General features: G+C 47.0%; 1 protein-coding gene across 1 annotated transcript in view; it reads right to left on the bottom strand.

The window, feature by feature from the left end:
* Nucleotides 1-402: 402 nt before the first annotated feature.
* Nucleotides 403-22,329, bottom strand: part of LOC147108032 (beta-1,4-galactosyltransferase 2-like) — a 70,381-nt gene continuing 48,454 nt past the window's right edge. The window contains exons 5-7 of the mRNA XM_086004457.1: nt 20,494-20,616; nt 9,807-9,911; nt 403-5,126 (exon numbers count right to left, since the gene is read on the bottom strand). Coding sequence (XP_085860583.1) covers nt 4,991-5,126; nt 9,807-9,911; nt 20,494-20,616 — 364 coding nt within the window. The 3' untranslated portion in view covers nt 403-4,990. The remainder of the gene's footprint in view (nt 5,127-9,806; nt 9,912-20,493; nt 20,617-22,329) is intronic.

Raw genomic sequence — 22,329 nt, 5'->3', positions numbered from 1 at the left:
TCTGTAAATCTTCTTACGATTTTTTTTTGCATTTCCTCATTTGGAATGAGGTATCTAGATATGAAAACTGGATATGTAAGCATAAATTCCTTGGTAAATTTTTCCCAGCGAGGGCAGTGTGGCTGCGATTTTCCAAGATATAATCCCTGGCAGGCAAGGTTGCATATTAGGAGGAAATGTCTTTAGTTTTCAGTGAGTTGGCACTAACTGCAAACATCAACCATCCCCCACAAATGCCCTCTCCCATATAGCTGTGCTCAGTAGTCACTGAACTCGCTCGCCTCAGAGTCCCCAGCCTACTTAATTGCAGCTGTACATAGAAAAGCCACGACTCATCAAATTTTAATTAAATTCACTTTGCAAATGTTTCCTCAACAAACGATAACACTTTTCTCTCATAAGCAAAATGGAACAACATTTTTATTGTTTGTCAAAACACATGACTCACGCCCGTTACAGTGTTGATCTCTTCTCCCTCCTCATTCTTCTGAACGAAAGATGAGTCGGCAGAATGTTCCACAACCAACAACCAGTCTCGCTCTGGATGCGTTCCAATACAATACTGAGCCACACAGATCAAGACGTTTCCAGGCTCAATGCCTGGCCCATGCTGAGTTAACTTATCTAATTTTGGGCAAGAACAAGTCAGCTGTGGCTCAGTGGCTAGCACCCTCGCCTGAGTCAGAAGGTTGTGGGTTCATAGTCCCACTCCAGAGACCCGAGCACCAAAATCTAGGCTGACACTCCAGCGTAGTACTGAGTGAGTGCTGCACTGTCGGAGGTGTCGTTTTTCAGATGAGACGTTAAACCGAGGCCCCCCGTCTGCCCTCTCGGGTGGACGTAAAAGATCCTATGGTGCTATTTTGAAGAGGAGCAGGGGAGTTCTCCCCAGTGATCCCTCAATCAACATCATTGAGACAGATTATCTGGTCATGATCACATTGCTGTTTGTGGGAACTTGCTGTGCGCAAATTCGCTGCCGCGTTTCCTATATTACAACAGCGACTACACTTCAAAAAGTACTTCATTGGCTGTAAAGCGCTTTGGGACATCCAGTGGTCATGAAAGACGCTATAGAAATGCAAGTCTTTTTCAGTTAATCTTCCAGCACCGTCTTGGGGAGCAGGCACAGGGCAAAGGTTGGGCGGGGGGTTATATTAGTAACTCTGCACAATATTTTAAAATGGACCCCATGCTAGCTATACCTGATGATTAGTACAACGAATTTCTTGATACAATTAAACTGGAACTCTACATAAAAGTTACACATTTCAAGTTTTAATTCCAAAGAGAATACAGTAACAAGTGCTTTGAAGAATATTCTGCTTTATGCGTTGAAGAAAACCAGCTCCTAATATTGCACCTTCCCTCACTACTCCAGCAGGGGGCCCCCATTGCCTCTCTTTCATGCCATGCGTTCTGGGAAGGACAATATAATTGTCGCCACTAAAATACAGTGCTCAAAAAGAAAAATAAATCCCTCGCTGCTTTGGGGAGGGTAATGCGTACAAGCGCACCAACTGTGTGCCTGAGGCGAGGTAGGCCAGAGTGTGATGAAACATTTCCAACCATGTCTGCTTTGGACAGGCTTATAGGAAAGTCGGTTCTGCAGGACCTCCGGTTCAGTGCAGACTGATGAGATGGAAGTCTCCTGTGTCTGTTGGAAGGCCCCTATGTTAAATTTGTTTGGACGCATCCAATCCGATTCCGAGTAAGTACAAAGACACCCCCTTATTTAGTATTAAATTGTCAATCCCGCCCGAGAGGCCACAGGGTGGTGTGGGATACAGAGGCAAGTCACACTGGTACAGTAGGGAGCACTCTTTGGAGGTTGGACTGGAGGTTAATGGAAGGTTTACTCTGCGTCTAGCTACTCTACTGGACCTGATTATTTGATGCTCACACTGGACGATAGAAATGGCTAGTTTTACACTCCTAGCACTGACATTCTTAACCTTGAAGAACACAGAACTTACAAAAAAGGAAAGTGTGTCCAATTTCTTCTCTCTCGCTTGCTGAAGGTGCAGATTCTTGCTGGGGTATAGTTATCCATGGGCACCTTTTGGTTGGTGTTAAAGTTTCTGTTCTTCACATCACGACAGTCCAGATCATGGCCTCAACCAAAGTCCATCCACACCCACAAGGTCCAGATCCTACTCTCTCCCAATGTCCACACACACATCCAACAGGGGTCGGCGGCTGCACAGTGACCAGGAACAGGAACCCTGGATGGTCATTCCCTTCCCCTTGTCCAGAGGCCAACTGCAGTGTCCCTACCACTGCGCCAGCCTGGCTGAGGGCACCTAACTCAGCACGGTATGGGGGTTGGAGCGTGGGACCTCCGCGGTCAGTGTGGCTCAGCTACTCCCTGCTTTAACCAGCCGAGACCACGGGGGAAATGGAGCCGAGAGAGAAAAGGGACAAGTAGACGATGCTTCAGGAATGGGCGAACGATTACTCGAGCAGGGGCAACGACTGAGCCTGCTAGAGCAGAAACAAAGTTGTATTGTCCCAGGAGGCTGAAATCCATCAGATACTGGGCCCAACAAAATTACACAGGGAATAAATCCAATAACAAGGCCATTAAAAAGGGATAAAGATACTTTTCCCATCCGCCGCACCGCTCATTATGCGATTAACGTACAACCCGCAGAGTTTCAGCTCCATTACAGCGCGGTGCACAACTGAATAAATATCATCCCATTTCACAAATAATTTTAATTTAAACATTTTCGCACAAAGACCTCTTTGGTTCATTTACAATTATTTTTTTGTGTTTTTTTTTTAAAAAAAGGTTACAAATAGGAGCTTTACGATCCGAAAGTAAGGTTTCTTCCAAGACGCCCCCCTTGGTCAGCATGCACTGCACGCATCAGGAGGTCTGGAACTTCCCTGTTGGTGATGGGAGACGGGAATAACGTGGGACGGTAGGTACTGCTCCAGGAAGATGGGTGGACAATTTCGTTGGAAGATTAAAAAAAAAAATGGTTTAGATTCTTGTTGGCCCCATCCCATCCCAGTTAAAGTGGCGCCGTCGTCATGGCAAACTTATAAAGAAAAAGGCATTGGGGTGGGGCGGTTGGGGAAGGGAGTAAAGGGGAAGGGTAGGATCAAGAACAAAGATTCTGTTAAGTAAGGGGGAAGGGTAGGATCAAGAACAAAGATTCTGTTAAGTAAGGGGGACGGGTAGGATCAAGAACAAAGATTCTGTTAAGTAAAGGGGACGGGTAGGATCAAGAACAAAGATTCCGTTAAGGGGAAGGGTAGGATCAAGAACAAAGATTCCGTTAAGTAAAGGGGACGGGTAGGATCAAGAACAAAGATTCCGTTAAGGGGAAGGGTAGGATCAAGAACAAAGATTCCGTTAAGTAAAGGGGAAGGGTAGGATCAAGAACAAAGATTCCGTTAAGGGGAAGGGTAGGATCAAGAACAAAGATTCCGTTAAGTAAAGGGGAAGGGTAGGATCAAGAACAAAGATTCCGTTAAGGGGGACGGGTAGGATCAAGAACAAAGATTCCGTTAAGGGGAAGGGTAGGATCAAGAACAAAGATTCCGTTAAGTAAAGGGGACGGGTAGGATCAAGAACAAAGATTCCGTTAAGTAAAGGGAAGGGTAGGATCAAGAACAAAGATTCCATTGGTCAGAAGTCACATGATTGTACGAATGATGTAATTTACAGAATGTGTTGTAAACAAATGGAATAAAAAGTCAGGCAACACAGTTTATAAAAACAGTGCTTGGTTTAAAAAGGTGCCCAAACTCGCCTTTTTTACACTGCTCAGCGCGAGACTGAGCCCAAAAGATAAGTAAAGTTGCAGGTTCAAGCCCTGGCCTGTGGCGAGTTGATTCATCTCAGCCGGATCGAAGTTCCTACAACTTGAGAAAAATCCGACCAGGGTTTCCCCCCCGCTCCCGATTCCTAACTAGCAATTCCCTATTGGAGAGCCCGTGTGTCCGGACGCTTGTGTGAGTGAGCGAGGACAAGATCAGGGGTCGACCATAATGCCCCATAATTGAATAGCACGGTTTTTTTTGTGGGGGCCTCGCACGCCACGAATGGGCACTTGGGTGAAGCACTGAAGGAACACCAGGTGCCTGTGGAACCGTACTGCAGTGCGAGATGGAGCCACTCCAGAGTAACAGAGGCAGGAGCACCGATGTGGTGGCTGCAACAGTCAAGGTCCCTTTGGACAGTGTTGATGGGGGAGTGGGTTTTTCCATAAGTGAAGAAACTGTCCAAACTGCAGGAGACAACACCTGCTCCCCCGCTATCTACAGCAATTATTGGCTTGCAAGCCAAAATATTGGGCTGCTGCCGCGCAGGAAAGAAAAATAAGTTGTTGATTGACAAAATAAAACGTAAGCGGCATACCTGAGAGTTTATATGGATTCTGAAGGGGGACAAGGAATCCTCCTCCCTCCCTGGTAGACTCGGTTGGTGCTATCCCCTGATACAGAATGGAGTAGTAAACTGCAAATGTGGGAGGGCTTACTGCAATAAGAAATCTCCCCAAACAACTTGTAATCTGTCAAATGGTTAATCCTTCCCTTTATATCCAAAAAGAGAAAAAAGATTCAAAAAGGGAAGGTGGGCAGAATCGATAACAAGCTATTATTCCAAATCTGAGGCTTGGTGTGTGTGTATGTGTGCGTGCGTGCGAGATTGTTCCTTTGTACTCACGCGTATTCACACTCTCGTGGAGTCTTCTCATTACCCAAGTAGTGTTAGAAACCCTTTCCCTGCCCAAGAGAAGGTTGAAGCAAACCAGCTTCAGTGCCCCCCATTTCTCTCAGATCTACAGAAGGAAGAGATCAGAACAGAAGACCATTCTCTTCAAAGTGAGGAGACTTCAGTCACAGAACTTCGTATTGTGCAGTTTGTTTTTTTTTTGTTCAAATGTGCGAGCAGTAGTCCTAAAGCAGCAGCCACACACATTTCTTTGGTTGAATCCACGCCAGATGGAAGTAGAAAAGGCACATTTCCGGTTCTTTACGATGGAGGTTTTCCGATATCAACCGTTATTTTGGTGTAAAGTTGTCTTTTTTCTACCTTGATGACTGAATATTTGAGAGATTTGTAACCATCGTGGTGCCTCGTATACTTCATCCGATTATAAATGACGTAACTGGAAAGAAAGGAAGGAATGGATTTATGACAATGATTATGGAGTTATTTTTTTTTGGACATGTTTTACTGTTCCACCCACTGACTATCAACAGACGGTGAAGCTAACACAATCATGTCCTGAGCTTCCAGTTTCAAAACACACTTTTCTTTTACAGAGTATTTTTCTTCACCTACCCCCTATCCCTGACAATGCCCTATTATCCCTCAACGCATTGCTCTCTTTGGAGCAGAGAAGGTTGAGAAGAGATTTGATCGAGATGTTCAAAATCATGAGGGGTCTGGACAGAGTAGATAGAGGGAAACTGTTCCCATTGGCGGAAGGGTCGCGAACCAGAGGACAGAGATTTAAGGTGATTGGCAGAAGAACCAAAGGCGACGTGAAGAAAAACTTTTTTTTACGCAGCGAGTGGTTAGGATCTGGAATGCGCTGCCTGAAAGGGTGGTGGAGGCAGACTCAATCGTGGCTTTCAAAAGGGAGATGGATAAGTACCTGAAGGAAAACAAATTGCAGGGAGACGGGGAAAGGGCGGGGGAGCGGGACTAGCTGAGGTGCTCTTGCAGAGAGCTGGCACGGGCTCGACGGGCCGAATGGCCTCCTTCCGTGCTGTAACCATTCTACGATTTTAACGCATTGATTTTGCAATCCATGACCTAGTTTCTGTTATAAATCTCATCATAAAGAAACTACTCATGAAATACCACTGGACGGCCAGCTGGTGGCGCCGTCCAAGGAGTATAAATACTCGGGCGTGGGCCCAGCTTGCCAGGGACATTTTGTAAGACAAGGAACTAGTGAAGTACAACTAGACCTCCATGTTCTTAAACAAGTTGATTAAAGCCTTGCTTTATACTCAAACCAAGTGTGTAGTGAGTTTTATTACATCAGTTTCCAAATCCCTTTTTTGGTCTTGCCCCATCTTTCTTCAGCAATCTCCCTCAGCCTATGTCCTGGCTAACACTGTCCACTCTTCTAGGTCCGTCATCTTCCCCCAACACATCCTCACTTCACCCTACAGTGTCAACTCTCTGCCTGCCTGCCCCCAATCTGAGCTCGTTCAATGGGTTCCTTCCGCCCTCGTGAAGCACCTTAGGATGTTTTGCTACATTAAGCCATTTAATTAAGAGCAGCAGCTGCAGCGGAGAGGGCGTGCGGCCTAGTCTCAGGCCTCATCCAACTCCTGGTGGATCCAGAGCCGGTAAACAAGCTCTGCGGTGGGCAGAAACTCTCTGTTGGGAGATCGGGGAAGAGAATGAGCCAGGGTTCCTGCCCATCAGTATCCAGTGACCCCCCTCTGCTGGAATGTGCAGGTGTATGTGGATATAGGACAAGGACACAATTGGCATCGGCCGTGATGCCCTTTCCGTGCTTGACTAGCCTGTCAACGCTCAGACGAAGGTTGGCCACTTGAGCAAGTGTTGCTGGTGCCTACGGAACAGCACGAGAGCAAGAGTAAGCATCTTCTGGGGCGCCAGTGGAGAAGGGAGCGGAGGGGCAAAGAATGAAAGGAAGAGAAGGACAGCAAAATGTGAAGATAACACAGAAAAACAGTCCAGGAAAGCGGCAACAAAAACAGCCCCTTGGAATTACGGGAGAGCTGGGAAGAGGATCAATATTCCCATAGGAAACGAATCCCCTTTCTTAAATAACAGAAAATGCTGGAAAAACTCAGCAGGCCAGGCAACATCCGTGGAGAGAAATTAGAGTCGACGTTTCGGGTTGAAACCCTTTTTCAAAACTGGAAAGGAAATGAAATAGATCGAAGGCAGGGCTGGGAGAGAACAAAAGAAGTAAAGAGACATTAAGAGGTATTCAAAACCAGACGAGATGGTGATAGGACTGGTGGAGACAAAAGACGGCTTAGATTAGGTGTGAAATGTTCTGGCAGAATGGGAGACAGCTGCCATGTGGGAGAGAGAAAAGAAAGGAAAGGGGGGAGGGAAAAACCAAAACAAAGGGGTGGATAAAAAATATAAATAAAAATGTTATAGGGGCTGAGGTTATGATCTGAAATTGTTGAACTCGATATTGAGTCCGGAAGGTTGTAAAGTGCCTAATCGGAAGAGGAGGTGCTGTTCCTCGAGTTTACGCTGAGCTTCCGTGGAACAATGCAAGAGGCCAAGGACGGTGAGGTCCGAGTGGGAATGGAGCGGTGAATTAAAATGACAGGCGACCGGAAGCTTGGGGTTACCCTTACGGACTGAACGGAGGTGTTCCACAAAGCGGTCACCCAATCTGCGTTTGGAGGGTAACGAGGGGTTGGGGAGAATCAACCAAGGTTCCCGCTCATTCCTCTCCAGGTGCACGTGGACACTGGATGAGGACATATTTGGCACTGGCTGTGATGTCTAGTTTTCTCTGACACACGAGCACATTTGGGGCATCCTACACTGACACTGACAATCTCTAAAACATTGATGATTGGAACAACAATAACTTGCATTTATGTAGAGAAACATACCAAGGCTCTTCACACAAGCATCATCCGGCAAAAAAATGGACACCAGGCCAAAGGAGGAGATGTTAGGAGGGAAGGTGGCCAAAAGCTTGGTCAAAGAGTTGGGTTTTAAGGAGGGTCTTGTAAAGGGGAGAGGGAGGTGGACAGGCGGAGGGAAGGAATTCCAGAGCGTAGGGCACAGGTAGCTGAAGGCACGGCCGCCAGTGGTTGAACGAAGGGAGAGCAAGAGACGCACAAGAGGCCAGGGTTGAAGAGCTGGAGGAAGTTACACAGATGCAAATGGTATGTTGGCCCTCGTAGCGAGAGGGTTCGAGTACAGGAGCAAGGATGTCTTGCTGCAGTTGTACAGGGCCTTGGTGAGACCACACCTTGAGTATTGTGTGCCGTTTTGGTCGTCTTATCTGAGGAAGGATGTTCTTGCCATGGAGGGAGTGCAGCGAAGATTCACCAGACTGATGCCTGGGATGGCAGGAATGATATATGAGGAGAGATTGGGTCGATTAGGCTTATATTCACTAGAGTTTAGAAGAATGAGAGGGGATCTCATTGAAACTTATAAAATTCTAACAGTACTAGACAGACTAGATGCAGGAAGGATGTTCCCGATGGCAGGGGAGTCCAGAACCAGGGGTCACAGTCTAAGGTTAAGGGGCAAGCCATTTAGGACTGAGATGAGGAGGAATTTCTTCACCCAGAGAGTGGTGAACCTGTGGAATTCTCTACCACAGAAGGCAGTTGAGGCCAATTCATTAAATACATTCAAGAAGGAGTTAGATATATTTCTTAAGGCTAAAGTGATCAAGGGATATGGGGAGAAGGCAGGGACAGGGTACTGAATTTGGATGATCAGCCATGATCTCATTAAATGGCGGAGCAGGCTCGAGGGGCCGAATGGTCTACTCCTGCTCCTATCTTCTATGTTTCTATGTAAGATAGGGAGGGATGAGGCCATGATGGGATTTAAACAAAAAAGGATGAAAATTTAAAATTTGAGTCATTGGGTGCCTGTTAGTCAAAGTAGGTAAGCAAGTTAGCGGGAACGGTAGCATAGTCGTTATGTTACTGGACTAATAATCCAGAGGCCTGGACTACTGATCCGGAGACATGAGATCAAATCCCACCACAGTTAATTAAATAAATCTGGAATAAAAAGCTGGCGTCAGTAATGGTGACCATGAAACTACTGGATTGTCGTAAAAACCCAACTGGTTCACTAATGTCCTTTAGGGAAGGAAATCTACCGTCCTTACCCGGTCTGGCCTATATGTGACTCCAGACCCACATCAATGTGGCCGACTCTTAACTGCCTCTCTGAAATGGCCCAGCGAGCCACTCAGTTGTACCAAACCGCTACAAAAAAAAGCGGTTCAGGAAGGTGGCTCACCACCGCCTTCTCAAGGGCAACTGGGGATGGGCTATAAATACTGGCCTTGCCAGCGATGCCCACATCCCATGAACGAATAAGTAAAAAAAAAAGTACAGGGGCGACGGGCAAGTGGAAATTGGTGCGGGATGGGATAGGATACGGGCAGCAGTGTTCTGGATGAGTTGAAGTTTACAGGAGGGGGGAGGGCGGAGTTGGCTGGCCAGGAGAGCATTGGAATAGTCGAGCCTGGAGATGACAAGGATGAGGGTTACAGCAGCAGATGTGCTGAGGCAGGGGGCGGAAGAGCGCGAAGTTACAGAGATAAAAGTAGACAGTCTTGCTGATTAATCTATGCCAATATCAAAAATATTTGTAACCCTTGCACTGTAGTATCTGCCACTTTGAAATTCTATATTCATGTAATCCTGAACACCTCCATTCTCCGCCTTCACGGGCAGCACGGTGGCATAGTGGTTAGCACTGTTGCCTCACAGCGCCAGGGACCCAGGTTCGAATCCGGCCTCGGGTGACTGTCTGTGTGGAGTTTGCACATTCTCCCCGTGTTTGCGTGGGTTTTCTCCGGGTGCTCCGGTTTCCTCCCACAGTCCAAAGATGTGCGGGTTAGGTTGATTGGCTATGATAAATTGACCCTTAGTGTTAGGGGGATTAAATACGTGGGGTTACAGGGATCGGGTGGGATATGTGTCGGTGCAGGCTCGATGGGCCGAAATGGCCTCTATCTGCACTGTGGGGTTTCTGTGATTCTGTGATTTCATCAGTCATGCAAGATTCATTTCTGAGCTCTAATTTTGTTGCCCTTGGACCCTGGTGTGCAAAGTGACAGTTTTTGACTCACTTTTTCTCGTTGACCTCATTTCCTTTGTCTCTTTGGTGCCGTATCATTTTGGTTCTTCCAATGTTGTGATCAGGTCGCTCAACGGTCATCCCAGTCAACGTTACCCTACGAGATTTAGAGCAAAGATACTTTCTCAACACAAAGAGCTGATGAGTATGATTTAAAGCCTCATTTTAACAACAACTACTTGTATTTCTATAGCGCCTTTTAACGTAAAAAGTCCCAAGGCGCTTCACAGGAGCGTCATCCAAAAAAAATTGACATCGACCCACATAAGGAGGTATTAGCACAGAGAAAGACGTAGGTTTTAAGGAGTGGCACTGTTGCCTCACAGCGCCAGGGACCCGGGTTCAAATCCGGCCTCGGGTGACTGTGTGTGGAGTTTGCACATTCTCCCCGTGTTTGCGTGGGTTTCCTCCGGGTGCTCTGGTTTCCTCCCACAGTCCAAAGATGTGCGGGTTAGGTTGATTGGCCATGATAAAAATTGGCCCTTAGTGTTAGGGGGGATTAAATATGTGGGGTTACGGGGATAGGGCTTGGGTGGGATGGCTGTCGTGTAGGGACCGGGTGCTAGGGTTTGGATGATCAGCCATGATCTCGTTGAATGGCGGAGCAGGCTCGAAGGGCCGAATGGCCTACTCCTGCCCCTATCTTCTATGTTTCTATGAGAGAGGCGGAGAGGTTTAGGGAGGGAATTCCAGAGCTTGGGGCCCAGGCAGCTGAAGGCACAGCCGCCAATGGTGGAGCGATGAAAATCGGGGATGCACAAGAGGCCAGATTTGGAGGAGCGCAGAGATCTCGGAGGGCTGGAGGAGGTTACAGAGATTAGGGGGGGGGGGGAAAGAGGCCATGAATGGATTTGATTAATAAGACTTTGAGCCAAAATAAATGCAGTTCTGTGTCCACCAAGATTTGTGTTGAGACCATATCAACAACAACTTGCATTTTATAGGACCTTAAAGTTGAAAAATGTCCCAAAGTGCTCAACAGGGGTATAAAACCAGACACAAATGTGTGCCACGAAAAAGGTGGTGATAAAATTCTAACAGGACTAGACAGTCTAGATGCAGGAAGGCTGTTCCCGATGGCGGGGGAGTCCAGAACCAGGGGTCACAGTCTAAGGATAAGGGGTAAGCCATTTAGGACAGAGATGAGGAGGAATTTCTTCACCCAGAGAGTGGTGAACCTGTGGAATTCTCTACCACACAAGGCAGTTGAGGCCAATTCATTAAATATATTCAAGAAGGAGTTAGATATATTTCTTAAGGCTAAAGGGATCAAGGGATATGGAGAGAAAGCAGGGACAGAGTACTGAATTTGGATGATCAGCCATGATCTCATTAAATGGCGGAGCAGGCTCGAGGGGCCGAATGGCCTACTCCTGCTCCTATCTTCTATGTTTCTATTACACCAGAATGTTACCAGAGCTGAGAGGTTATACCAATTGGGAAAGATTGAAGAGGCTAAGGCTCTTTTCACTTGAAAAGGGAAGACTGGTGGGGTGACCTGATAGAGGGCTTGAAGATTATGAAATGATTGATCGGGTGGACATAGAGAAGATGTTTCCACTTGCGAGGGAGACCAGGACTCGGGGCGAAAAATACAAGATGATCAGTAATAAATCCAACTGGGAATTCAGGAGAAACTTCTTTTACCCAGAGAGTGGTGAGAATGTGGAACTCGTTACCACAGGGAGTGTTTGAGGCTAATAGTATAGATGCATTTAAGGGGAAGCGGAATAAACACGTGAGGGAGAAAGGAATAGAAGGATATGCTGATGGGGTGAGATGGGACGAGGCTGTTGGGCCAAATGGCCTGTTTTCTGAGCTGTAAATACTTTGTAAATGTTGGCCAGCACACTGGGGGGAACTCCCCTGCTCTCCGAATAGTGCCGTGGGATCTTTTACATCCACCCGAGAGGTTTAACGTCTCATCTGAAAGACGGCACCTCCAACAGTGCGGCGCTCCCTCAGCACGGCACTGGGAGCGTCAGCCTGGATGTTGTGCTCAAGTCTCTGGAGTGGGGGCCTGAACCCGCTGACTCAGAGGCAAGAGCGCTACCCACTGAGCCGCGGCTGACACCGTAACGGCCAAGAGCGATGCCGCTCTGTGGTCACAGCACAGCTGACGCTGGCTGCGTCTCGGAGGCAGCAGCTGTCTGTACGGTTTCTCCACCTTGGCCCCGGCCATTTGCACGGGCTGGAAGAACTCCAGGTGCAGGGCCTGCACCCTGGCTGGGCTGAACCACTCAACGGCGGGGAGGTGATCAGTGCACAAGCTGCGGGTCTGGCTGAACCGATCATTTTCGTACCTGCCTTCTATATCCTTAGTCAGAACAAAGGGATAGCTACATAGGCCTAGAAATTGGCCTGAGGCGCCCAAGCGGCGCAAAGTTCGCCTGGGCGCTGGAATTTGCGCCGCGATCGCCGCAAATTCAGTTGAAGTGCCCCTAGAAGGAGACGGGGCTCCGCGTCCCTCTTAGGGCGCTGAAAGTGAATTTCGCAGCGCCACACGCTGCAGTACTGCAGGCCTTCCTCCCACTGTTAAGGGGGAGGGGCCTGCAGCAGCGCGAGCCCCGATCGCGAGTGCCGGCAAAAGAGCCCGGCACCAAGGAGAAGTGCCGGGCTCTCGGGAAACAGCTGGCAATGCCGCGGGGGGGCGGGGCGACCAGGAGGCCGGGGACGGAGGTGCTGGCAGCCGCCCCGCACCTCCACCTTAACTTACACCTCTGCCAGCGCAGCAAGGCCCTGTGAACCGGGCGCGGGTAGTGAACGGCGCTACAGCGGCGTTCGCTACCAAATATCGCGATCGGGGCGCGAATGGGGCACTGCGCACACCGATGACGTCATCGGTGGCGGCGCAGCACAAAAGGCTAACGCCACCATTAGCGCCCCTGCTGAATATCGTGGGAGGCGCAGCCAGTGGCGCTACAGCCACGGACTGCCTCTTTAGGCGCTAACAGGTGGCACTACTCACCCAATTTCTCCCCCATAGTCTTTACAGCACAGAAACAGGCCCAACTGATCCATGCCAGAGCCTCCTCCCACCCCATCACCATATCCTTCTATTCCTCTCTCCCTCGTGTGCTTATCCAGCTTCCCCTTAAATGTATCTGTGATAGCTTACTGAGGTTATAAGCTTTGCAATTCCATTTCACTGCCCCCCTCGCCTCCTCCTGCTCAGTTTAGGAAGCACCTGCCTGACTTTGGGCAGCTTTGCTGCAAATATTAACTGGAGGAAATGATCGGGTTTACTTTCGTTCAAACACACGGTGTTCGGCTGCTTTTGGTTACTGTTACTGCTCTGAGACAACATGTTTTTTGGGCTATTTGCGTCAGAAGGTTGTGGGTTCAAGTCCCACTCCAGAGACTTGAGCACAAAAATCTAGGCTGACACTTCCAGTGCAGTGCTGAGGGAGTGCTGCACTGTCAGAGGTGCCGTCTTTCGGATGAGACGGTGAACCGAGGCCCCGTCTGCCTCTCTCGGGTGGATGTAAAGTATCCTGTGGCACTATTTCGGAGAAGAGCAGGGGGTGTCCTCCCCGGTGTCCTGGGGCCAATATTTATCCCTCAATCAACATAACAAAAACAGATTATCCGGTCATTATCACATTGCTGTTTGTGGGAGCTTGCTGTGCGCAAATTGGCTGCCGTGTTTCCTACATTACAACAGTGACTACACTTCAAAAAAGAACTTCATTGGCTGTAAATCGCTTTGGGACATCCAGTGGTCGTGAAAGGTGCTATAGAAATGCAAGTCTTTTTTTTTCTATGCTGTACCATAGCATTACAGCCATAAGCTGTGCACTCGTAGAGGCTGCAAGCTCCCATAAACAGCGATGAGATAAATTACCAGATAATCTGTTTTAGTGGTGTTGGTTGAGGGATAAATATTGGCCAGGACACCGGGGGAGAACTCCGTGCAAAATGTTAACATTGGTCTAAGCCTACAGTCATAATATGGTAAATATCACTGTAATGCACCCAGAACCGGTTGATTTATCTAGCTCTTGAGGTGTTTACATGAGTCTGCACTTTACATCGTTAATACACTAGCCTGGGCTCCCCAATCGGTTGGTGAGTTGGCCCAGTGTCTGATCTGGGCTTTAGAGGGTCGAGGCCAACAGCTGGCTCCGAGACTAGAATCATAGAAGGACGCAGCACAGAAGGAGGCCATTCAGCCCATCTGTACCTGTGCCAGCTCGTTGAAAGAGCTCTCCAATTAGTTCTCACTCCCCCCCGCCCCCCCCTCTCGCCCACTGCTCTTTCCCCAGAGCTCTGCTGCCACCGCAGGTCGGTGACAATCCAGAGCAGGCTGCTAAAGACACGCCATCCCGTTTTATCATCTCCCTGCCGCGGGGAAGAACGCTTGTTCCTCACACCCCGGCCTCCCCTCACAGCAGCGTGACCAAGATAGGGAACTCGACTGACTATGGCGGAGAGGAAAATCGTGCCGATACCCTTGCATTGGCACTAATTTGCCATTTCCAATAATCCTTTTGAGTAGTCCGTACAATATAAGGAAGAGAAGCAAATGAAAAGAACAAGTTTGTGAGAGACTAGTAAGTGTTGGTATCCAGAGGGATTTCGGTGTTGTACACGGAGCACAGAAAGTTGACATGCAACTACACAAGCAATTAGGAAGGCAAATGGTATGTTAGCCTTTATTGCCAGGGGGTTAGAGTATAAGAGTAAGGAAGTCTTGCTGCAATTATATAGGGCTTAGTACTGTACAGTTTTGGTCACCGTACCGAAGGAAGGATATACTTGCCTTAGAGGGAGTGCAACAGAGGTTCACTAGATTGATTTTTAAAAAATCCATTCACGGGATGTGGGCGTCGCTGGCAAGACCAGCATTTATTGCCCATCCCTAATTGCCCTCGAGCAGGTGCAGTACTTCTTTGTAACAGTTTGTTACAACTGTGTGGCTCGCTCGGCCATTTCAGAGGGCAGTTAAGAGTCAATCACATTGCTGTGGGTCTGGAGTCACATCTCGGCCAGACCGGGTGAGGATGGTAGATTTCCTTCCTTAAAAGGACATTAGTGAACCAGATGGGTTTTTACAACAATCCGATAGTTTCATGGTCACCATTACTGACACTAGCTTTCTATTCCAGATTTATTTAATTAACTGGGATCCCTGGGATGAGAGGGCTGTCCTATGAGGAGAGATTGAGTAGATTGAGCCTATACTCTCTGGAGTTTAAAAAATGAGAGGTGATCTCATTGAAACGTATAAGATTCTGAGAGGGCTTGACAGGGTAGATGCTGAGAGGCTGTTTCCCCTGGCTGGAGAGTCTAGAACCAGGGGGCACAGGCTCAGGATAAGGGGTCGGCCATTTAGGACTGAGATGAGGAGGAATTTCTTCACTCAGAGGGTGGTGAATCTTTAGAATTCTCTACCCCAGAGGGCTGTGGATGCTCAGTCGTTGAGTATATTCAAGGCTGAGATCGATAAGATTTTTGGACTCTAGGGGAATCAAGGGATATGGAGATCGGGCGGGAAAGTGGAGTTGAGGTCGAAGATCAGCCATGATATTGAATGACGGAGCAGTCTCGAGAGGCCAAATGGCCTACTCCTATTTCTTATGTAAATCATCAGAATAACCATTTAACAAGGTCGTGAATAGCTGGGTTGTTGAATCAGATGCTTTCTCCCTCAAGCCATCAACTCTGTCCTATTTTTTCTTGCTCACTGGTTTGTCCTGTTTGAATTTTTACAGCCTTTTTTTTTATTCGTTCACGGAATGTGGGCATCGCCAGCATTTATTGTCCATCCCTAGTTGCCCTTGAGAAGGTGGTGGTGAGCCGCCTTCTTGAACCGCTGCAATCCTTGTGGTGAAGGTGCTCCCACAGTGCTGCTAGGGAGGGAATTCCAGGATTTTGACCCAGCGACGATGAAGGAATGGTGATATACTTCCAAGTCAGGATGGTGTGTGACTTGGAGGGAAACTTGGAGGTGGTGGTGTTCCCATGCGCCTGCTGCCCTTGTCCTTCTAGGTGGAAGAGGTCGCGGGTTTGGGAGGTGCTGTCGAAGAAGCCTTGGCGAGTTGCTGCACTGCATCTTGTAGATGGTACACACTACAGCCACGGTGCGCCGGTGGTGGAGGGAGTGATTGTTTAAGGGGGTGCCAATCAAGTGGGCTGGTTTGTCCTGGATGGTGTCAAGCTTCTTGAGTGTTGTTGGAGTTGCACTCATCCAGGCAAGTGGAGAGTATTCCATCACACTCCTTACTTGTGCCTTGTAGATGGTAGAAAGGCTTTGGGGAGTCAGGAGGTGAGACACTCGTCGGGAGGTTTGCAAAGAGCTTTTTTTTTTTTTTAGCCCTGTTGCCTTCATTAGAATGGTACAGGAAGGCGGCCACTCAGCCCACTGTACCTGTGCCAACTTACGGGCGGAAAAGCCTTTAAAAAAACTTGAATGCCAAGATCGGTTAGTACCAGCACGGTGAGATTACCTGCAGATTAACAGGAATAAGGATCTAACCCCCGAGGCTTTTGTGGCACAAAGATGACATTTTGGACACCCATGTGGCGTAAAGACATGTCGTCTGGTCGAAATTACCAACAGAAAGATCATGCGGTTGCGTGACAGATTTCTGGGGAAATCACGGACGTCAACACCCTACTTTGGGACATGAATGACGCCTCCTGCCTTAGGGCATTAATATAATTGTCAAAGGCAGGGAATAAAGTAGAAAAAAATAAATATTTGCATTTATGCAGTGCATTTCACAACCTCAGGACATCCCAAAGCGCTTTACAGCCAATGAAGTACTTTTTGAAGTGCAGTCACTGTTGTAATGTACATACGAATTCGGAGCAGGAGTCGGCCACTCGGCCCCTTGAGCCTGTTCTGCCATTCAATAAGATCATGGCTGATCTAATTACTCCACATTCCCGCCTACCCCCGATAACCTTTAACCCCCCTTGCTTATCAAGAATCTATCTACCTCTGCCTTAAAAATATTCAAAGACTCTGCTTCCACCGCCCTCTGAGGAAGAGAGTTCCAAAGACTCACGACCCTCTGTGAGAAAACATTTCTCCTCATCTCTGTCTTAAATGGGTGACCCCTTATTTTTAAACAGTGACCCCTAGTTCTAGATTCTCCCACAAGAGGAAACATCCTCTCCACATCCACCCTGTCCAGACCCCTCAGGATCTTATATGTTCCAATCAAGTCACCTCTTACTCTTCTAAACTCCAGCGGATACAAGCCTAGCCTGTCCAACCTTTTCTCAGAAGACAACCCGCCCATTCCAGGTATTAGTCTAGTAAACCTTCTCTGAACTGCTTCCAGTGCATTTACATCCTCCCTTAAATAAGGAGACCAATACTGTACACAGTACTCCAGATGTGGTCTCACCAATGCCCTGTATAACTGAAGCATAACCTCCCTACTTTTGTATTCAATTCCCCTCGCAATAAACAATAACATTCTATTAGCTTTCCTAATTACTTGCTGTACCTGCATAGTAACTTTTTGCGATTCATGCACTAGGACACCCAGATCCCTCTGCATCTCAGAGCTCTACAATCTCTCACCATTTAGATAATATGCTTCTTTTTTATTCTTCCTGCCAAAATAGACAACTTCACATTTTCCCACATTATACTCCATTTGCCAGATCTTTGCCCACTCACTTAACCTATCTATATCCCTTTGTAGCCTCCTTATGTCCTCTTCACAATTTACTTTCCTACCTATCTTTGTGTCATCAGCAAATTTAGCAACCATACCTTCGGTCCCTTCATCCAAGTCATTTATATAAATTGTAAAAAGTTGAGGCCCCAGCACTGATCCCTGTGGCACACCACTCGTTACATCTTGCCAATCAGAAAATGACCTATTTATGCCTACTCTCTTTCCTGTTAGTTAGCCAATCTTCTATCCATGCCAATATGTTACCCCCTACACGAGCTTTTATTTTCCGCAATAACCTTTGATGTGGCACCTTATCAAATGCCTTCTGGAAATCTAAGTACTGTACAGTACATCCAGCGGTTCCCCTTTATCCACAGCACATGTTAATTCCTCAAAGAACTCCAATAAATTGGTTAAACATGATTTCCCTTTCACAAAACCATGTTGACTCTGCCTGATTACTTTGAACTTTTCTAAGTGCCCTGCTATAACGTCTTTAATAATAGCTTCTAACATCTTCCCTATGACAGATGTTAAGCTAACTGGCCTGTAGTTTCCTGCTTTCTGTCTCCGTCCCTTTTTGAATAAAGGAGTTACATTCGCTATTTTCCATTCAAATGGAACCTTCCCTGAATCTAGGGAATTTTGGAAAATTAAAACCAACTCATCAACTATCTCACTAGCCACTTCTTTTAAGACCCTAGGATGAAGTCCATCAGGACCCGGGGACTTGTCAGCCCACAGCTCCAACAATTTGCTCAGTACCACTTCCCTGGTGATTGTAATTTTCTTGAGTTCCTCCCTCCCTTCCATTTCCTGATTTACAGCTATTTCTGGGATGTTACTTGAATCCTCTATAGTGAAGACCGATGCAAAATACCTGTTCAATTCAACTGCCATCTCCTTATTTTCCATTATTAATTCCCCAGACTCACTTTTTATAGGACCAACGCTCACTTTGTTAACTCTTTTCTTTTTTAAATATCTATAGAAACTCTTACTATCTGTTTTTATATTTCTAGCTAGCTTTCTCTCGTACTCTAATTTTTCTCTCCTTATTAATCTTTCAGTCATTCTTTGCTGTTTTTTATATTCTGTCCAATCTTATGACCTGCCACCCATCTTTGCGCAATTATATGCTTTTTCTTTAAGTTTAATACTATCTTTAACTTTTTTAGTTAACCACGGATGGTGGGTCCTCCCCTTGGAATTTTTCTTTCTTGTTGGAATGTATATATTCTGTGTATTTTGAAATATCCCCTTAAATGTCTGCTACTGCAACTCTATTGACCTATCCCTTAATCTAATTTGCCAGTTCACTTTAGCTAGCTCTGCTTTCATGCCCTCATAATTGACCTTATTTAAGTTTAAAATACTAGTCTTGGACCCACTCTTCTCTCTCTCAAACTGAATGTAAAATTCAATCATATTATGATCGCTGCTACCTAGGGGCGCCTTCACTATGAGGTCATTAATTAATCCTATCTCATTGCACAATACCAGGTCTAGTATAGCCTGCTCTCTGGTTGGCTCCAGAGCGTGCTGTTGTAAGAAACAATCCCGAAAACATTCTGTGAACTCCTCATCTAGGCTACCTTTGGCCATCTGATTTTTCCAGTCTGTATGCAGATTAAAATCCCCCATGATTATTGCCGTACCTTTCTGACAAGTTCCCGTTATTTCTTCCTTTATCCTCCATCCTACCGTGTGGTTACGGTCAGGGGGCCTGTACACCACTCCCACAAGTGACTTCTTGCCTTTATTATTTCTCATTTCTACCCAAACCGCTTCTACATCCTGGTTTCCTGAACTTAGGTCATCCCTCTCTATTGTGTTAATACCATCAATAATTAACAGAGCCACCCGTCCACCTTTTCCCACCTTCCTGTCCTTCCTAAATGTCATGTACCCTTCAATATTCAGGTCCCAATCTATGTCATCCTGCAGCCATGTTTCTGTGATGGCTATCAGATCATATTTATTTATTTCTATTTGCGCTATCAGTTCATCTGTTTTGTTTCGAATGCTACGTGCATTCAGATGCAGAGCCTTTAGTTTTGTCCTTTTATTATTTTTGTAACCTCTAGCCTTATCTGTTGATTTACTCTTAGTTTTGTACTCTCTATCCCTTCCTGTCACGGTCTGTTTATCATTTCTCATATTAATACCTTTCTCTATTCCCTTGTCTCTAAACTTTGAATTACCACATTTTCCCAAATTTGATCCCATGCCCCCACTATTTAGTTTAAAGCCCTCTCTACCGCCCTAGTTATACGACTCGTCAGAACACTGGTCCCAGCATGGTTCAGGTGAAGACCGTCCCAACGACACAGATCCCACTTTCCCCAGTACTGGTACCAGTGCCCCAGGAATCGAAACCCATTTCTCCCACACCAGTCTTTGAGCCACGCATTCATCTCTCCAATTTTATTTACCCTGTGCCAATTTGCTCGTGGCTCAGGTAATAATGCAGACATCATGGAAGAAACTCGGCAGCCAATTTGCGCACAGCAAGCTCCCACAAACAGCAATGTGATAAATGACCAGATCGTCTGTTTTTAGTGATGCTGATTGAGGGATAAATATTGGCCCCCCCGGACACCGGGGAGAACTCCGGCCCCCTGCTCTTCTTCAGAATAGTGACCGTGGGATCTTTTACGTCCACCTGAGAAGGGGCAGACGGAGGCCCCGGTTTGTCAGGAGCGGGGCTTGATCCCACGACCTTCTGACTCTGATGCGAGAGAGTGGGCGCTACTAACTGAGATGAGCATTACACTCAGGTAGGGTCGATGACAGCTCCCTGGACTCAAAGAGCAGGAAGTCCATTTTGCAAAGTTAGTACAAGTTGCAAAAATCTTATTTGTCTCAACCGGGGTTTCACCCGCCCAAAGTCTAAAAATATATTTTTTTAAATAGACAAAAAATGAGATGACCTTACTCAAAGCAAAAGAGTACACAGACATGGAAGATCATCGAGCGTACATGTGCCTGATTATGGCGTTATTTTCTAAACACCCCTTTCATTCACGCAGTAGGTTTTACCTCTTGTATGTGTCGTCATCTTCAGTCCCCCAGCCCCAGTAACTGTTGGAGAAGCCGTTTATTTTCAAGTATTGATCCTTTGTGAAAGCTACGACGCCTCCAAAATATCCTGTGTACGGCAACCTGGATTAAAAAAAAGAGGAAAAAGTATCTCTTAGATGGTCATCTCCGGGGAATCCAGTCAGAGCACGCGCACGTCTCTTCGGTTACTGAAACTGCTCTTGATTAATGAGTGGCCCAAGAAAAATTAAATACATTGCACCATTGACCAGGAGACTCGCACTCTTAATCCCCCTCAGGAAAGCGCAGCAATAATTTGAAAGAAAAGTCCCCGATTTCCATCGCTCCACCATTGGCGGCCGCGACTTCAGCCGGCCGGGCCTCGAGCTCTGGATATTTTTATATTTTTTATCCACACTTTTGGTTTGTGACTTCCCTTTTTTCCTCTCTCTCCCACACGGCAGCTGTCTCTCACTCTGCCAGCGCATTCCACACTTCATCTAGAGCCATTGTCTGTTTCTTTACCTGTCCTATTACCATCTCGTCTCACCTTGAATATCTCTTAATGTCTCTTCTTTCATCCCCTCCCCCATTTCCCAGCCCCCAAACTGCCTTTTAATCTGTTTCATTTCCTGCCTTTTTTTCTCAGTCCTGACGAAGGGTTTCGACCCAAAACGTTGACTCGGTTTCTCTCTCCACGGATGTTGCCTGGCCTGCTGAGTTTTTCCAGCGTTTTCTGTTGTTACTCCCGAGCTCTGGAATTCCCTCCCTAAACCTCTCCGCCTCTCTCTCCTCCCTTAAGGCGCTCCTTAAAACCTACCTCTCTGACCAAGCTTTTGGTCACCTGCCCCAATATCTCAAGTGGCTCGGTGTCGAATTTTGTTTGATAATCGCTCCTGTGAAACTCCTCGGAACGTTTTAGTGCATTAAAGGCACTGTATAAATGCCAGTTGCATGGAATGGACTGTCCAAGGGAGCCGGAATATGTGTGATAATAACTGAGGTGGCGTTGGAAATGTTGCCTCCAATATTTTTTTTCGTGCGTGGTCCCTTTAACTGGTTGCGCACCCCCCATTCAATTTTTCAAGCACGCACGGTTTCTTCCATTGACATGAGGAAAAACTTTGTTACTCAGTGAGTGGTTAGGATCTGGAATGCCCTGCCTGAAAGGAGGGGGTGGAGGCAGACTCAATTGTGGCTTTCAAAAGGGAGTTGGATAAGTACCTGAAGGAAAAAAAGTTGCAGGGCTATAGGGAAAGGGCGGGGGAGCGGGACTAGCTGAAGTGCTCTTGCAGAGAGCCGGCACGGGCTCGACGGGCCGAATGGCCTCCTACTGTGCTGTAACCATTCTATGATTCTAGTGCAATGGGATCTTTTATGCTAAACTGAGAAGACAGAGGGGGCCTCATCATCTGAAAAGATGGCTCCTCAGACAGTGCAGCACTCCCTCAGTACTGCCCTGAGGTGTTAACAAGCTGTGTAGGGAAACAACCCCACTACTAACATGCACCCCACCCCCCACTTTAGTTTCCCCTCACCAACGTCAACATTTGGCGAAAGGTCATCGACCTGAAACGTTAACTCTGTTTCTCTCTTCACAGATGCTGCCCTGACCTGCTGAGTATCTCCAGCATTTTCTGTTTTTATTTCAACATTTGGCTAATTGAAACCCCTCATTATAAACGTTTAATAGAGGCCTCGCTTATCCAAGAAAGCACACCCTGGCCTTTTCTTCCTCCTTTTTTTGCCAAATACAATGATTTGAGAGATCAGTATCATCCATTGTCCCCACCCCTCCCCTCCCCATGTTTATCTGAACCACGCTGCATCAGCCAA

This window comes from Somniosus microcephalus, chromosome 13 (assembly GCF_052327205.1).
Source record: "Somniosus microcephalus isolate GS21.2 chromosome 13, FLI_Smic_1.0, whole genome shotgun sequence".
In the NCBI taxonomy this organism is placed as follows: Eukaryota; Metazoa; Chordata; class Chondrichthyes; order Squaliformes; family Somniosidae; genus Somniosus; species Somniosus microcephalus.
This window is presented reverse-complemented; position numbering and strand designations above follow the sequence as displayed.